Below are 14,431 nucleotides of genomic sequence, written 5' to 3'. Positions count from 1 at the left end.
CTCACGCTGTCCGCTCTCCCTCACGCTGTCCGCTCTCCCTCACGCTGTTCGCTCTCCCTCACGCTGTCCGCTCTCCCTCACGCTGTCCGCTCTCCCTCACGCTGTCCGCTCTCCCTCACGCTGTCCGCTCTCCCTCACGCTGTCCGCTCTCCCTCACGCTGTCCGCTCTCCCTCACGCTGTCCGCTCTCCCTCACGCTGTCCGCTCTCCCTCACGCTGTCCGCTCTCCCTCACGCTGTCCGCTCTCCCTCACGCTGTCCGCTCTCCCTCACTCACCCTTCGCACTCTGACGCCCGGGATCATGAGTAATGGTCCTCATATTCTGTTCGCGTCTTTAATGCTCATCACCTGGGCAGCTTGCATTCAGCTTTCCATTTCTTTGCTTATTCGATTCGGTCCTATCGTTTTCGTGATATATATATATATATATATATATATATATATATATATATATATATATATATATATATATATATGTGTGTGTGTGTGTGTGTGTGTGTGTGTGTGTGTGTGTGTGTGTGTGTGTGTGTGTGTGTGTGTGTGTGTGTGCGCGTGCATGCGTGCGTGCGTGCGTGCGTGCGTGCGTGCGTGCGTGCGTGTATGTATGTATGTATGTATGTATGTATGTATGTATGTATGTATGTATATGTATGTATGTATATGTATGTATGTATATGTATGTATGTATATGTATGTATGTATGTATGTATGTATATGTATGTATATGTATGTATATGTATGTATATGTATGTATATGTATGTATGTATGTATGTATATATATGTATATATATATATATATATACATATTTATATACATTCATATATATATATACATTTAATAGTTATACACACACACACACACACACACACACATATATATATATATATATATATATATATATATATATATATATATATATATATATATATATATATATTTTATATATTTAACACACACACACACACACACACACACACACACACACACACACACACACACACACACACACACACACACACACACACACACACACACACACACACACACACACACACACACACACACACACACACACACACACACACACACACACACACACACACATATATATATATACATACATAATGTATAAATATACATTTAATATATATATATATATATATATATATATATATATATATATATATATATATATATGCCAAGGATAATAATTGATAATGATTATCAGTTTCTCCGTCATCATTAACCTGAAATTATATATACTGTTGATGCAAATATTCCCTACTCGTATTGCACCCGCGTCACGAAACTGTTGTGCAAATGATCATTCCAACTGCCTTGCAACGCCGACACTCAAGCCAGTAAAAAAGGTGTTCTCACAAGAGGCTCCTCATTCATGTTGCAATAGCCCTGAGTTTGTTGGTGTGTTTGTTTCCTCTCTGTTGACACACAGGTCGCCCGCTCTTGCCCTCTATGGGGGGAGGGAAGGGGGGAGGGGGGTCAATGGGTGGGTGGGGAGGAATCAAGGGGTAAAGGTGGGGAAGGGGAAGAGGAAGAGAAGGGGGAAGGGGGAGTTACAGAGGCCCATGGAGCGAGGGGTGTCAGGGGGGAAGGGGAGTCACTGACCTATGGGGAGGGGGGAGAGGGAAGGTCCGGGGTGGGGGTAGCGAGAGAGGGGGAAAGGGACATTATTGGTTCATGGAAGAGGGAGAGGAGGGGAGGAGGGGGAGGAGAAGGAGGAGGAAGGAAAGTGAGGCAATCTCCTCGGAGTGTGTTTGTTGGTGTTGTAAAGGGCGAGTGTGACGCGCGAGATAACACATGGGTGCCGAGCTGCCGTGAGGATAACGCACTTACTTCATTTATCAAGCCATTAACTTTCCTTATCATTTGGTCATTAATTCGCCGTCCTCTGCTGTCTTGTTTACCTCAGCGTAAAACAAACAGTTGCTGGTTATCTTCACTTGACGGTAAGAAAAAAAGAAAAGAAAAAAAATTATATATAATACCGTAATAATGTTCCTTACCGCCATGAACACACACTCCCAGAGAGAGAGCGAGAGAGCAGGCTTCATCCACTGAATATTAAATGCGTCAGAAGTTTCATAATCTAGCGTAGTTTCCCCTTAAAGTCGAGAAGATTAAGCTCCCTCACAGAAAACGCGGAGAAGTAATGGAGTCTCCGCCCTCCGTCTTCGTCTCCATCGCCTCGCCGGAGACCCAAGCTGGGCGCGAGGTTATTAGCAATTGGGCACCTATGTTGTTGCTTCTGTTTATTTTCTATTTTTCTCTCAGTAGAATGGGGGGGGGGACTTGAAATATTATCTAGCAGGTTGTTCATCGCTTCGTCATCGTCATTTAAGCAGCTGTCCGGGGAAGTGAAGAGATGTGAGGCCTCACTGCAAGTCAACAAACAGATTAAGACATTCTTTTCAGTCTCATAAACATCCTTGCCCTTTCCCCTCGCCTCCTCCCACTCTCGCTCTTCCCTCCGCCTTCTTCCTCTTTCTCCATTTCCCTCTCTCGTCCTCATCTCTCTTTATTCACTTCCCTCTCCTCTTTCTCCTTCTTTCTTGACTTCTCTCTCTTCCTCCCTCTTTCACGACTTATCTCTCTTCCTCCCTCTTTCTCCACTTCCCTCTTCTCCTCCTCTTCCTCCACCTTTCTCTTCCCCTCCAATTCCTCCTCCTCTCCCCCTTTCTCTCTCACTTATCCTCTACGTATTTCCGAAGCTAGGGCTTTCACACACTTCTCACCGTACCTTTTCATGATGGGTTATTCAGGTGAATTTAAGGTCGCGGGCGTGAGGTCCTGGGCGTGAGGGCGGCGAGTGCGTGAGGGCGGCTAGTGCGTGAGGGCGGCGAGTGCGTGAGGGCGGCTAGTGCGTGAGGGCGGCGAGTGCGTGAGGGCGGCGAGTGCGTGAGGGCGGCGAGTGCGTGAGGGCGGCGAGTGCGTGAGGGCGGCGAGTGCGTGAGGGCGGCGAGTGCGTGAGGGCGGCGAGTGCGTGAGGGCGGCTAGTGCGTGAGGGCGGCGAGTGCGTGAGGGCGGCGAGTGCGTGAGGGCGGCTAGTGCGTGAGGGCGGCTAGTGCGTGAGGACGGCGAGTGCGTGAGGGCGGCTAGTGCGTGAGGGCGGCGAGTGCGTGAGGACGGCTAGTGCGTGAGGGCGGCGAGTGCGTGAGGGCGGCTAGTGCGTGAGGACGGCTAGTGCGTGAGGGCGGCGAGTGCGTGAGGGCGGCGAGTGCGTGAGGGCGGCGAGTGCGTGAGGACGGCTAGTGCGTGAGGGCGGCGAGTGCGTGAGGGCGGCGAGTGCGTGAGGACGGCGAGTGCGTGAGGGCGGCGAGTGCGTGAGGACGGCTAGTGCGTGAGGGCGAGTGCGTGAGGGCGCGGGCGTGAGGGCGTGCACGCGTGCCTGGGGTGACCGGCCGCTGGAGAGGGCGCTTGAGTGACATCAACCTCGATACCAAAAATTTGCATTCATTAAGTAGCGTATTTGTTTGTTTGAAGTTTTATGAATTCTTCGTTGGGTGCTTTTGTTTATTGCCATGCAGTTATTTCGTTTTATTTATTATTTATTTTTTATTATTATTTTATTTCAGTTATGTTTTTTTTTTTCTCTCTCTCTTTTCCCCAACCTGCCTGTAATTTTTATTCATATTTCACTTATGCCGTACATTGTATTTCCATTGTAGAGTCCTATATCTCTCTCCAATTATAACGTGTATAGCAAGTCAAAAAAAATCTCGTTATTATGACTTTACGATCATTAATGACCGGCATCCTTATCGCCATCGCTATCTCGCTCCTCTTGTCATCTGCTTGACATTGCTATGACAAGGCAGACATCCAGGTTACACACACGCTTTCTCACTCTTCTGTTTGTTCTTTCTGTCTGTCTTTTTCTTTCTCCTTATCTCTGGGCTCTATCCGTCTTTTTTTAATCACTTTCTCTCTCTTATCTTCTCGTCTCTACTCATTCTGTTTGTATATTTCTCTTTTATTGGTCCTTTTTCTCTTTGACTTTCTTTATTCTTATTCCTCTCTCTTTCTCTCTCTCCTTCTTTCCTTACCCTCTCTCTCTCTACTTCTCTTCTCTTGGTACTTTTTCTCTCACATTTATTTTTTTTCTCTCTCTCTCTTAACGTGCGATGTCTTGGTTTGTTTATGCTGTGACCTCTGACCTTGCCCACACGCCCATCCGAACTACGCTGTGAATGAATGAGGTCTTTAAGTGGGCGAGGGTCAAGGGTAGGGGGAAGGAGGGAGAGGGAGGGAGAGAGGAAGGGTAAGAGAGGAGAGAGGGATGGGGAGAGGGAGGAGAGGGAGCGAAGGGAGGGAGAGAGGGAGAGGAAGGGTGAGAGAGGAGAGAAGGATGGGGAGAGGGAGGAGAAGGAGCGAAGGGAGGGAGAAAGGGAGAGGGAGGGGAGAGAGGAGAGAGGGATGGGGAGGAGGAGGAGAGAGAGGTGAGGGGGAGAGAGGTGAGAGGGAGAGAGGAAGATTACATTTATTGGAGAATTTTAGTGTTAAAGGCAATGGAAATCAGAGATCAGCTTTTACTGACAGCTTAATAACTGTTTGCAAGAAAGATGATTGCAAAGGAAAGTGATTTGCAATTATCAGTAACTGACAGCTATTTCCATTTCCAAATCGGTTTGCTTTGGCAATTTCGTGTAGTTGTACCCACTTATATAAAGAATTATATACATATATATTACAGTAGGATAATTTCCATTGGACATCTTGGTAAAAGCTACTGTTAATGTCTCCCAATAAATACATTTCAGTTACAAAAATTTAAACCTAACTAGACTTTTCTGTTTGGAATAAGCTCCAATACATTTCGCTGTTTCATATCCTCTCCGTCATAGGAAAATGAATGGTTTAAACAAATATAAAAAAAGCCAGTTACTTTTCTTACACTAATTACTCTATAAATTCAAGTGATTGGGATATTTTCAAAAGCCAGTCTAATTTCTTATTTTTTTTCAACGTTTTGTATGCTGGTTTTTTTTTTTTCTGTCGTGGAGGGAAAAAAAACATAACTTTTTCTTCAATGCTTCAAGAGATTCCAGCTCTCAGGAAATCCCAATACTCATAAAACATGAATCGAAGTAAAAAAGGAGTGAAAGGAATAAATGATAAAACACGATGTTAAACTCGGTTATTTTATTTATTTATGAACTGCGACTTGTGCCATACAGTTTAGAAGACATGTTCTCTGGAGGAATGTTTTACAAAGTTTAAACACATTTGAGGGGAATAAAGTATGACATGGGGAAATAATGGGGGGGGGGGGGATTTTTTCCCCTCCCTGTCTCTTCTCTCTCTCTCTCCATTTTCGTTGAGGTGGGGAGAGAGGGAGGAGAGTGTTGATAAAGAGGGAAGGGGAGGGGAAGGGAGAGGAGGGGGGGGGGGGAAGTGTGTGTGTGAGTGTGAGTGAGTGTGAGTGTGTGTGTGAGTGTGAGTGTGAGTGTGAGTGTGAGTGTGAGTGTGAGTGTGAGTGTGAGTGTGAGTGTGAGTGTGAGTGTGAGTGTGAGTGTGTGTGTGTGTGTGTGTGTGTGTGTGTGTGTGTGTGTGTGTAGGAGACAATATGTTTAAATAACTATCTGTTCTGCTGCCTTTTGACCATCCTCGAGACGGAGAAGAGGGGAAGGGGGGAAGGGGAAGAGAAAATAACAGATTTCCAAGTCAACCCCAAACATAACTTCAACACCTCAGTCTTTGGCCCCTTCTAACTTTACCCTTTTGATGCAACGTTGAAAAAATATGTTGCACTTTGAGCTCAAATGGGCCTTCGTGAGGGAGGGGGGTGGGGTAGGGGGTGTGGCACAGGCCATAGAGGGCAGAGGGGGAGATGGGGGGGGGGGTCAAAAGGCGGCAGAGAAATTGCATGACACAGGCCTAGTAGGGAGGTCACATGGGGTCACACATATGCTTCTGTCCTGTCTTGGTACAGCATAAAAATATATATATATATGTATATATATGTTATCTCGACATTACTCTTGAGGTCAGAATAGAAAACAGTGATTGAGAGAACAAGGAGAGATAGATAGAGACAATAAAATTTATTTCTCCTGAAAGGTAAAGATATTAGAGCATGAGCTAACACTGGGGAAGGGGGGGGGGGTTGTAGAGAGCAGAGGGGGGGGGAGGGGGAAAGGGACGAAATAAAATGACCCAAAGAAATGACTTAGAAAAAAAAAAATTATACAAAGTATGACATACGGATTCCTGTATTAAATCACACGCCTCGATCAAGACAATTATATTAAAGGTAACAGTGACAGCAACAACAACGGTCATGTATTCAAATAAAAAGAAAATCCACACAATCATCATCTTGCTAAATATTGCAAAGACTGGCGGGTATTGCTTATTTTCCTCTTCCTCTTCCTCCTCCTCCTCTTCTTCTTCTTCTTCGCCTGGACTGCTCAACTATATTCCCACGCGCGGAAGGAGGGGGAAGAAAAGAAAAAAAAAGAGGAAGAGAAAGACGCGTGGAGAAGGAGGGGGGGGGGGGGGAAGAAGAATGAAGAGGAAGAGGAAGAGACGAACGAGGAAAATAGAGGAAAAAGACAAGGAAAAAAACACTCATCATAAGAGGATAAATATAATGTACTCTGATTTCCCGTACAAAAACTGGGGGGGAAATCGAGGAAAGAATGGTAGATTAGAGGCATAAAGAAAGAGAGAAAGAAGGACGAGGAGAAAGGAGAATGAAAAGGGGGGAGAGAGAGAGAAAGGAATGATGAGAATGGAGAAGAGACGGAGCGAAGGTGGTTAATCAAGGCTATCTTTCTTTCACCTTCTTCCCTCTCTCTCTCTTTCTCCTCATCTGTTTATCTTACTAACGTGTCTTTAATACATGTGGCTTACCTCCCCTCCCCCTCCCGCCCCCCCCACTCCAATTTCTTACAGGGTTGGCACTCTTTCTCGTCAACTAAAGGCTTTTTATTTCGAAGTGATACCCTTTTCTTTTCTAGAACTCGCAAAATTAACCATTTCTTGTCGAGGCAAAAATTTTAAATAAAGAATAAAATTGTGATAATACTGATGATTGTGATTATTTTAATAACTAATGACAGTGACAATAATACTAATAAATATTCAATAATAATAATAATAATAATAATAATAATAATAATAATAATAATAATAATAATAATAATAATAATAATAATAATAATAATAATAATAATAATAATAATAATAATAATAATAATAATAATAATAATAATAATAATAATAATAATAATAATAATACAACTCTGAACTAGTCTATTGATCCTTTACAAGTTTATACTTTAATAGACAACACAAAAACATTCTTGATGTGTATTTTAGATGTAATAATCAATCAAATCGAGAAAAGCCAATCAAAAACCGTAGACTTTTCTTTACTTTTATTTAAAGAAACAAACTGAAATGCGAATTCTAGCAAACTTTGTAACGAAAGACTTACATAATATTTCCACAAGCTCCTCGGGAGACTAAAGACGACACTCCGAATTCCAAATTAAAAAGAAACGTAATTTTCATATTGATGAGGACATCCATATATAATAGGTTTTATATACAATAATAATAAAAAAAACTATGCCCTGTCTTACTCCGGCGAATTTTTTGTACTTTTTTTTTCTTGTCCTCCCTTGCTACTAAAAGGAAGGAAGTGAAACGTAAACAGAGAACTTAATGACTACGGTGTGACTTGATATCAAAAGCTTTCGTAATTAGAATCCCCTTCTTTATCATAATGTACCTCAAAAGAATAAAGATTAAAAAAAAAAAAAAACATTATCAAGAATCCTCTATGTCACACATACACACACACGTACACACATACACACAGGGAAGTGTTCTTCTTAAGCATAAAACGTATGTTAGGAACCCTGCTTTGTCGACCACTTGTCTCCCATCGCGTCGCCAGCAGCCCAGACACGTCTCTTTCGCTTTCCACGGCCAGCAGCTGTCTCTCTGTCTCTAACTCTGCGTGGCCGGTAACTCACACCCTTCTCTTTTTAACTTCGTCCGTAAAGTAAACGACATCCTTTGCATCGCCAGGGGTCTAGACGTCTCTTCTTGCGTTGTCGGTGACGTAGGCGAGCCCCCTGTCGTCTTTAGGAGTCTAAACATCTTCAACTTGTGTCCTCTTGCGTCGCCGCCGTCCGTCCGTCCAACACACGTCGCGACGCCCGCCCGCCCACGTCGCCTCCTCTTCCTCTTGGCTGCATTGTCACTCCTGACGTCATAAAATTTCCTCTCTCCGGGATACGGATGATTATATGTACACACAAACACACACATGTAACTAAGAATAGAATAGAAATCTGCTTTCACGATTCTGCAGCGCTGGGAAACCGTGGCGGCGTCCACGACTCGTCTCTACCTTTACCGGATCACGATGACGACGACGACGACGACGACGACGACATGCAAAATGATTTCTACTTTACACGGCATCCAGACTGACAGACACACTTCGTCTCTACGAGCGGCTAACGGGGGAGGTTTCCACACAAGCAGTTTTCCCTTAATTATTCCGTCAATAAATATGAACATACAAAATTTGGTGCTAATTTGCGATATGAAAATACAATATATATATTCAGCATAGTAATCAAACTTCATTTCTTTTTTTTTATCATTTTTAAATTCTTCAAATCTAATCCTACGATTTCTTCTTGCTTTTTATATCTTAAACATCCTCACACAACTTCACAGTCCAAACTTCTTGGGGGGAAATGAAGGTGTGGCTTCGTTTAAATTCTCTATGTAAAGAATATTCATAGAAAAGCAGCTGCAGGGGTAGTACCTACAGGCAGGCAGGCAGGCAGGCAAGCAAGCAGGCAGGCAGACAGGCGGACAGACAGGCAAGCAGGCAGGCATGCTGACTGGCTGGTCTGCTTGCATGATGCTGCTACCTGCGCCTCTCGACCCTGGTTTTCACACTTGCACTACGACCCGTCCTTGTTCGAGCGGTGCCATGCACAGGTCATGCGCTGCAGTTCCTTCTCTCGCTCTCTCTCTGTCTCTCTAGAAAGAGGAGAGGCGCTCTATTTTAAACACCTTTTCTGCCGTTTCCCTTGTGGAACCATCATCTGGTGCATCACTTACATGTATATGTACATATCTTTACCTTGTTTGTTTACCTTAACAAAGATAGAAAGTGTTCGTCACACACTGGAAGGCTTCTTGATCTTCGCTCTGTCTCCGCGGGGCGGGGAGAGGGTGAAGGAGGGGAGGGGGGCAAGGGAGGGAGGGGGGCAAGGGAGGGAGGGGGAGGGGGAAGGAGTGGGGGAGAGGGACCTCGTCCGTCGCTCACGCGCGTCCTGGCGCCGGGCGCCGGCCTCGTCTGGCGTCGGAGCTCCGCGCACTCGGCACTGGCACCGCCGGCGACGCTGGCCCCGGCGCCACGTCTGCTCGGGGCGCGGCGGCGGCGGCGGCGAGGGATGGGGCGGGTGCAGGGGCGAGGGTGGCGGCCGGAGCGGCTGGGGCGCCGTCGCCGTTACACCCACTCCAGGCCGTCGTCAGGGCTGCTGGACACTGCCTCGCTGTCGTCATCGCTCGTAGCGCGCGCACCGCCGTGGACGCGGGGCGCAGTGGGCGCGGTGGGCGGCGCGACGACGCCTTGGCCGCGCGTCGAGTCCCCCCTTCCCGGCGGAGGCGCTCCCTCCCCTCCCCCCTCCCTTCCTCACACCTCCGTGCCGTCGGGCCCCTCGTCCTGGAACGCGCGGCCCTCGCCCGCCAGCGACGCCTTGCGCGGGTCGCTGGCGACGGACGCGACGGACAGCCGCTTGGCGCTGGGCTTGGGCGGCGGCTTGGGCGGCACCTTCTTGGCCGACGCCGCCGAGCCCGTCGACGCCGAGCTCACGTCCAGGTCCTTGGCCGCCTTCGTGTTGTTGTTGACGCTGTGGCTGTTGTTGTTGTTGTTGTTGTTGTAGAGCGTGGAGGAGTCGAGCGTGGACTCGTTGCTGGAGGCGAGGGGGGAGCGGGAGGGCGTGGCGGCGGCGGCGGAGGCGGGGGAGGAGGAGGCGGGCGGGAGGTGCAGCGGCGACGGGGCGACCGCGGGCGAGGCGGCGCGGTAGGCGGGCGAGGCGGTCCGCGCGGTGCTGGCGGTGGACGGCGTGGGCGAGTGGGCGGGCAGGAAGGTGCCGCGGGTCACCAACTGCGCCGGCACGCCCTCGGGCAGCGCCTGCTGGTGCGCAGGCAGGCTCAGGCCGGCCCCGCCCTCCAGCAGGTTGGGCGTGGAGCGCGGCAGCGTGGAGCTGTGGTTGCGCTGGTGGTGGAGCGGGCGCGCCGGGCCGCCCGTCGCGGGGGCGTAGTAGGCCGGCATCCCGGGCGGCGAGGCGGGCGACTGCGGCGTGCGCGGCGTGAAGGGCTCGGCGGCGCGCAGCGCGGGGCGCGTCAGGTCGGTGCGCGAGGTGCCGTCGGCGGTGGTGCGCGGGCCCAGCGTGTCGTAGATGGGGTCGTAGCGGCGCTCGCCCTCCTGCGGCGGAGGCGGCGGCGAGCTGGCGTCCGCCTCCAGCGACGACTGGCCTGCCCACGACGGCGAGCGGTGGCGCCGCGGCAGCGTCACGTAGCCAGGGCGCGGCTGCGGCTGCGGCGCGACGTAGGCCACGGGGTACGGCGTGTACTCGGCGGGGTGCACGTAGCTGTAGCGGTACTCGGCGGCGGGCGGCGGCGCGGCGGCGAACTGCGGCGCCACCAGCGAGTGGTAGGACAGCTGCGTGGGCGACACGGCGCGCGGCCGCGTCATGTCCAGCAGGTCGGGGTAGTGGCCCAGGTAGTCGACGACGCTGTGCGCCGGCGCGGCGCAGGGCGCGTCCAGCGGCAGCGTCGTGTCCTGCGACGGGAGGTCGTCGTCCTCCTCCTCCAGCGTGGCCAGGGGCGTGCGGTGCGCCGCAGGGCCAGCCTCGGGGTAGTCCACCTCGTCGTAGCTGCGGTGCGCGCCCGCGTCCGCCGCAAGCGCCGCCATCTCGATGTCCGTCTGCGGCACCTGCTCGTACTGGCGCGGCGGCTTCTCCACCGGGTTCACGATCATCACGTTCTTGTGCTCCACGTGGCCGCCCGCGGTGCCGTTCACCTTGGGGCGCGCCTTCATCTCGCGGCTCTTGCGGCGCCGCAGGCAGCAGCACAGCGCCACGATGAGCAGCAGCAGCAGCAAGACGCCGCCCGTGGCGATGCCGATGATGGCGTAGAGGTCGAGCGTGGCCTTGGGCGCCACGGCGCCCGTGTGCGACGGCGCGGCGGCCACCAGCGACACGTTGTGCTCCACGAGGCCCGCCAGGTTGTCGGCCACGCAGGTGTAGTAGGTGAGGTCGTGGTCCTGCACGTGCGTGACGGTGAGCTCCGACCAGCGCGTGGCCGCCTCCACCACCTCGCGCACCACGTAGCGCTGCTCGGGCTGCGAGAACGGGATCACCGACATGTTGGTGAGCACGCGGCCGTGCAGCACCCACTTGAGCTGCGGCAGCGGCTCGCCCGTCGCGCGACACGTCAGCGACGCGTTCTGGCCCGGCGCGGCGGGAACCTCCGTCTGTATCACGATGAGCTCCGGGCGGCACGCCAGCTCCTCGTCGCTCACGTTCTCCCATCGGCGCCCCGACACGCGCTCCGGCGAGTGGCACGTCACGTGCTCCTGCAAAACAGTGGGCGTCAGACGAATGCTCGGGAGGCAGAGGCACATGCCAGGAAAGTAAATGCCACACGAAAGTCACCTTTAACAAAACCTAAACAAATCCACACGTTTACATGCATGCCCCCCCCCCCCCTCCTACAGTCTCCCCCCTCACCTGCAGGAGCGACCTCTTCTTGGTCCAGCGCACCAGGTTCTTGAGGCGGCAGTCGCACTCCCACGGGTTGTCGTGCAGCTCCAGCTCCACCAGGTTCGTGTTGTTGACGAAGAGCTCCGGCTGCACGAGCTTCAGCTTGTTCCCCGAGAGCCTGGCGGGGATTCAGGAAATAAGGACAAAGGGAAGGAGTGGCTTTGCTTGCATCGGAAACAAGTGTGCCATTATCATGCAAAAGGGAAAATACGAACAAAATGACACTTTCAAAATAAACAAAACACTGACACATAGAGAAAAAAAGAACAAATATATACCTATAAATAAACAACACATTGTATATTATAAAACTATACTCCTGTTTAATACCATACCTCCGACATCCTAAATAAAAAAAAAAGAAAAACATTAAACATAATAGCAAACATCAAGCAACGCCATTCTTAGCAGTACTTCAGCATGATTTCCCAGATGAACACTTGATTTCACCCCCCCCCCCCCTCTCATATTCTTAAATAACTCCAAAACATGGCACAAAAGAGAGTTCTCAACGCTGTCCTTTTTCCTGACAGCTGGTTGTAGCTCTTGTGTGGAAGCAGAGGAGAGATACGAAAATAACTTGTTCCATAGGAAGGTAAAAATCATTGAATAAAAAAAAAAAAAAAAAAAAAAAAAAAAAAAAAAAAAAAAAAAATATATATATATATATATATATATATTTTTTTTTTTTTTTTTTTTTTTTTTTTTTTTTTTTTTTTTTTTTTTTTTTTTTTTTCCCTATGCGTATGTTTCTTATGTCTATTCTACGCTCCTCCCTACATTCGCTCTCTAGTTCTTTATCAATCTCACTTTCACTCTCACTTCCTCCACTCTCACCCGGACTCTCACTCTCACCTGTACCCAGCTACACCCACCTACTCCCCCTACCCATCCCTCTCCTCCCTCCCCTTCCCCCTCCTCCCTCCCCTTCCCCATCCCTCTCCTCCCTCCCCTTCCCCCTCCTCCCTCCCCTTCCCCCTCCTCCCTCCCCATCCCTCTCCTCCCTCCCCTTCCCCCTCCTCCCTCCCCATCCCTCTCCTCCCTCCCCATCCCCCTCCTCCCTCCCCATCCCTCTCCTCCCTCCCCATCCCCCTCCTCCCTCCCCTCCCCCTCCTCCCTCCCCATCCCCCTCCTCCCTCCCCTTCCCCCTCCTCCCTCCCCATCCCCTCCTCCCTCCCTCCCTTCCCCTCCCCTCCCCCTCCCTCCCCTCCTCCCTTCCCCCCTCCCCCTCCTCCCTCCCCATCCCCCTCCTCCCTCCCTGCCTCCCCCTCCTCCTCCCCTCCCCCTTCCCCCTCCCTCCCTCCTCCCTCCCCATCCCTCTCCTCCCTCCCCTTCCCCCTCCTCCCTCCCCCTCTCTCACCTGAGCGACGTGAGCAGCGCCAGGTTGGAGAAGGCGTAGTTGTTGATGTAGACGAGGTCGTTATTTCGGAAGTCGAGCTTGCGCAGGTGGGGGAGAGGGGGGAACTGCACCCCGTCCAGGCGCATCAGCGCGTTCTCGCTCAGGTCCAGCACGCGCAGCTTCTCTAGGCCTGTGGGTGTAAGAAGGGGGGGGGGGAGAGAAAGGGAATGATTAGTATTTTGAGGTTGGGGAGAACGAGGGGAAAGTGGGAGGGAGGGTGCGAAAGGTAAAAGAGGGAGAGAATGAGGAAGAAGAGCAGCAACAGGGCAATAGAAAATGGGACGAGGGCGAGGGAGAGAACAAAAAATAAATGAAAAGTAGGTAAGCCAACGCACTACAAAGGGCTACACATTCGAACATTTTTTCCCACTAGTCTATAAAAGGCAAAATATTCGCTCCACAACTGACAGATACAACGACTGCGTGGAAGTATTCCTCCATTCACCATGGCTCAACGCGTGTGGGTGGGACGCCTTGCATATTTTATTGCTTCGGCTTTTAATTGCATTATCCATCAAAAATACTCGTGCAACAAAACACATGCAGACCTCTCTCTCTTCACCCCTCCTTCCCCACGCCCTCAAACTTCTCTTATCCCTACCCTCCCTGCGCCCTCTCCCTCCCTCTCACTCTCTCTTTATCCCTTATCTCCTCCCTCCCTCTCCCTCACCCCTCTTTCTTTTCACCAATCACTCCACCCCCCTCCCTCTAGCAATCCCTCTCCCTTGCTCCCTCCCTTAATCCCTCTGATTCCTTCACTACCCATCCCTTACCCTTCCTTCTCCCTTCACCCCGCCCTTCCCCCCCTCTCCCTCTCCTCTTCCTACGCTCCCTTGATCCCTCTCCCTTCCTCCACCACTCTTTTCCCTCATCTCCCCCTCACTCTCCACCCCCCTCCTCCTTCCCCCTTTCCCTCACTCTCCCCTCCCTCTCCCTCTCCCCCTCCTCCCCCCCTCCCTTTCCCTCCCCCTCTCCATCTTCCACCCCTCCTCCCTCCCCCTCACTCTCACTCTCCTCCCCCTCCCCCTCACCCCCCCCCCTCACCAGTGAACGTGTGCAGGTGCAGCTTGTCGACGGCGTTGGCGCTGAGGTCGAGCTCGATCATGATCCTGAGGTCCCTGAAGGCGTCCTTGTGCACGCTGCGGATGCCGTTCTCCTTCAGGTACAGCTTCTGCAGGTTGACCAGGCCGGCCTTCTTGAACGCGTCCT

General features: G+C 50.9%; 1 protein-coding gene across 1 annotated transcript in view; it reads right to left on the bottom strand.

Annotated features, from left to right (window-relative positions):
- Window positions 1–7,274: 7,274 nt before the first annotated feature.
- The window catches only part of LOC119580630 (nascent polypeptide-associated complex subunit alpha, muscle-specific form-like), an 11,848-nt gene continuing 4,691 nt past the window's right edge, over window positions 7,275–14,431 (bottom strand). Inside the window, exons 3-6 of the mRNA XM_037928740.1 lie at window positions 14,267–14,431; window positions 13,184–13,352; window positions 11,791–11,941; window positions 7,275–11,636 (exon numbers count right to left, since the gene is read on the bottom strand). The exon at window positions 14,267–14,431 is cut by the window's right edge and continues 11 nt beyond it. Of these exons, the coding sequence (XP_037784668.1) occupies window positions 9,690–11,636; window positions 11,791–11,941; window positions 13,184–13,352; window positions 14,267–14,431 (2,432 nt within the window). The 3' untranslated portion in view covers window positions 7,275–9,689. The remainder of the gene's footprint in view (window positions 11,637–11,790; window positions 11,942–13,183; window positions 13,353–14,266) is intronic.

Source organism: Penaeus monodon, chromosome 2 (genome assembly GCF_015228065.2).
Source record: "Penaeus monodon isolate SGIC_2016 chromosome 2, NSTDA_Pmon_1, whole genome shotgun sequence".
Classification (NCBI taxonomy): Eukaryota; Metazoa; Arthropoda; class Malacostraca; order Decapoda; family Penaeidae; genus Penaeus; species Penaeus monodon.
The sequence above is the reverse complement of the archived record's forward strand: the minus strand, read 5'-3'. Positions and strand labels throughout refer to the sequence as shown.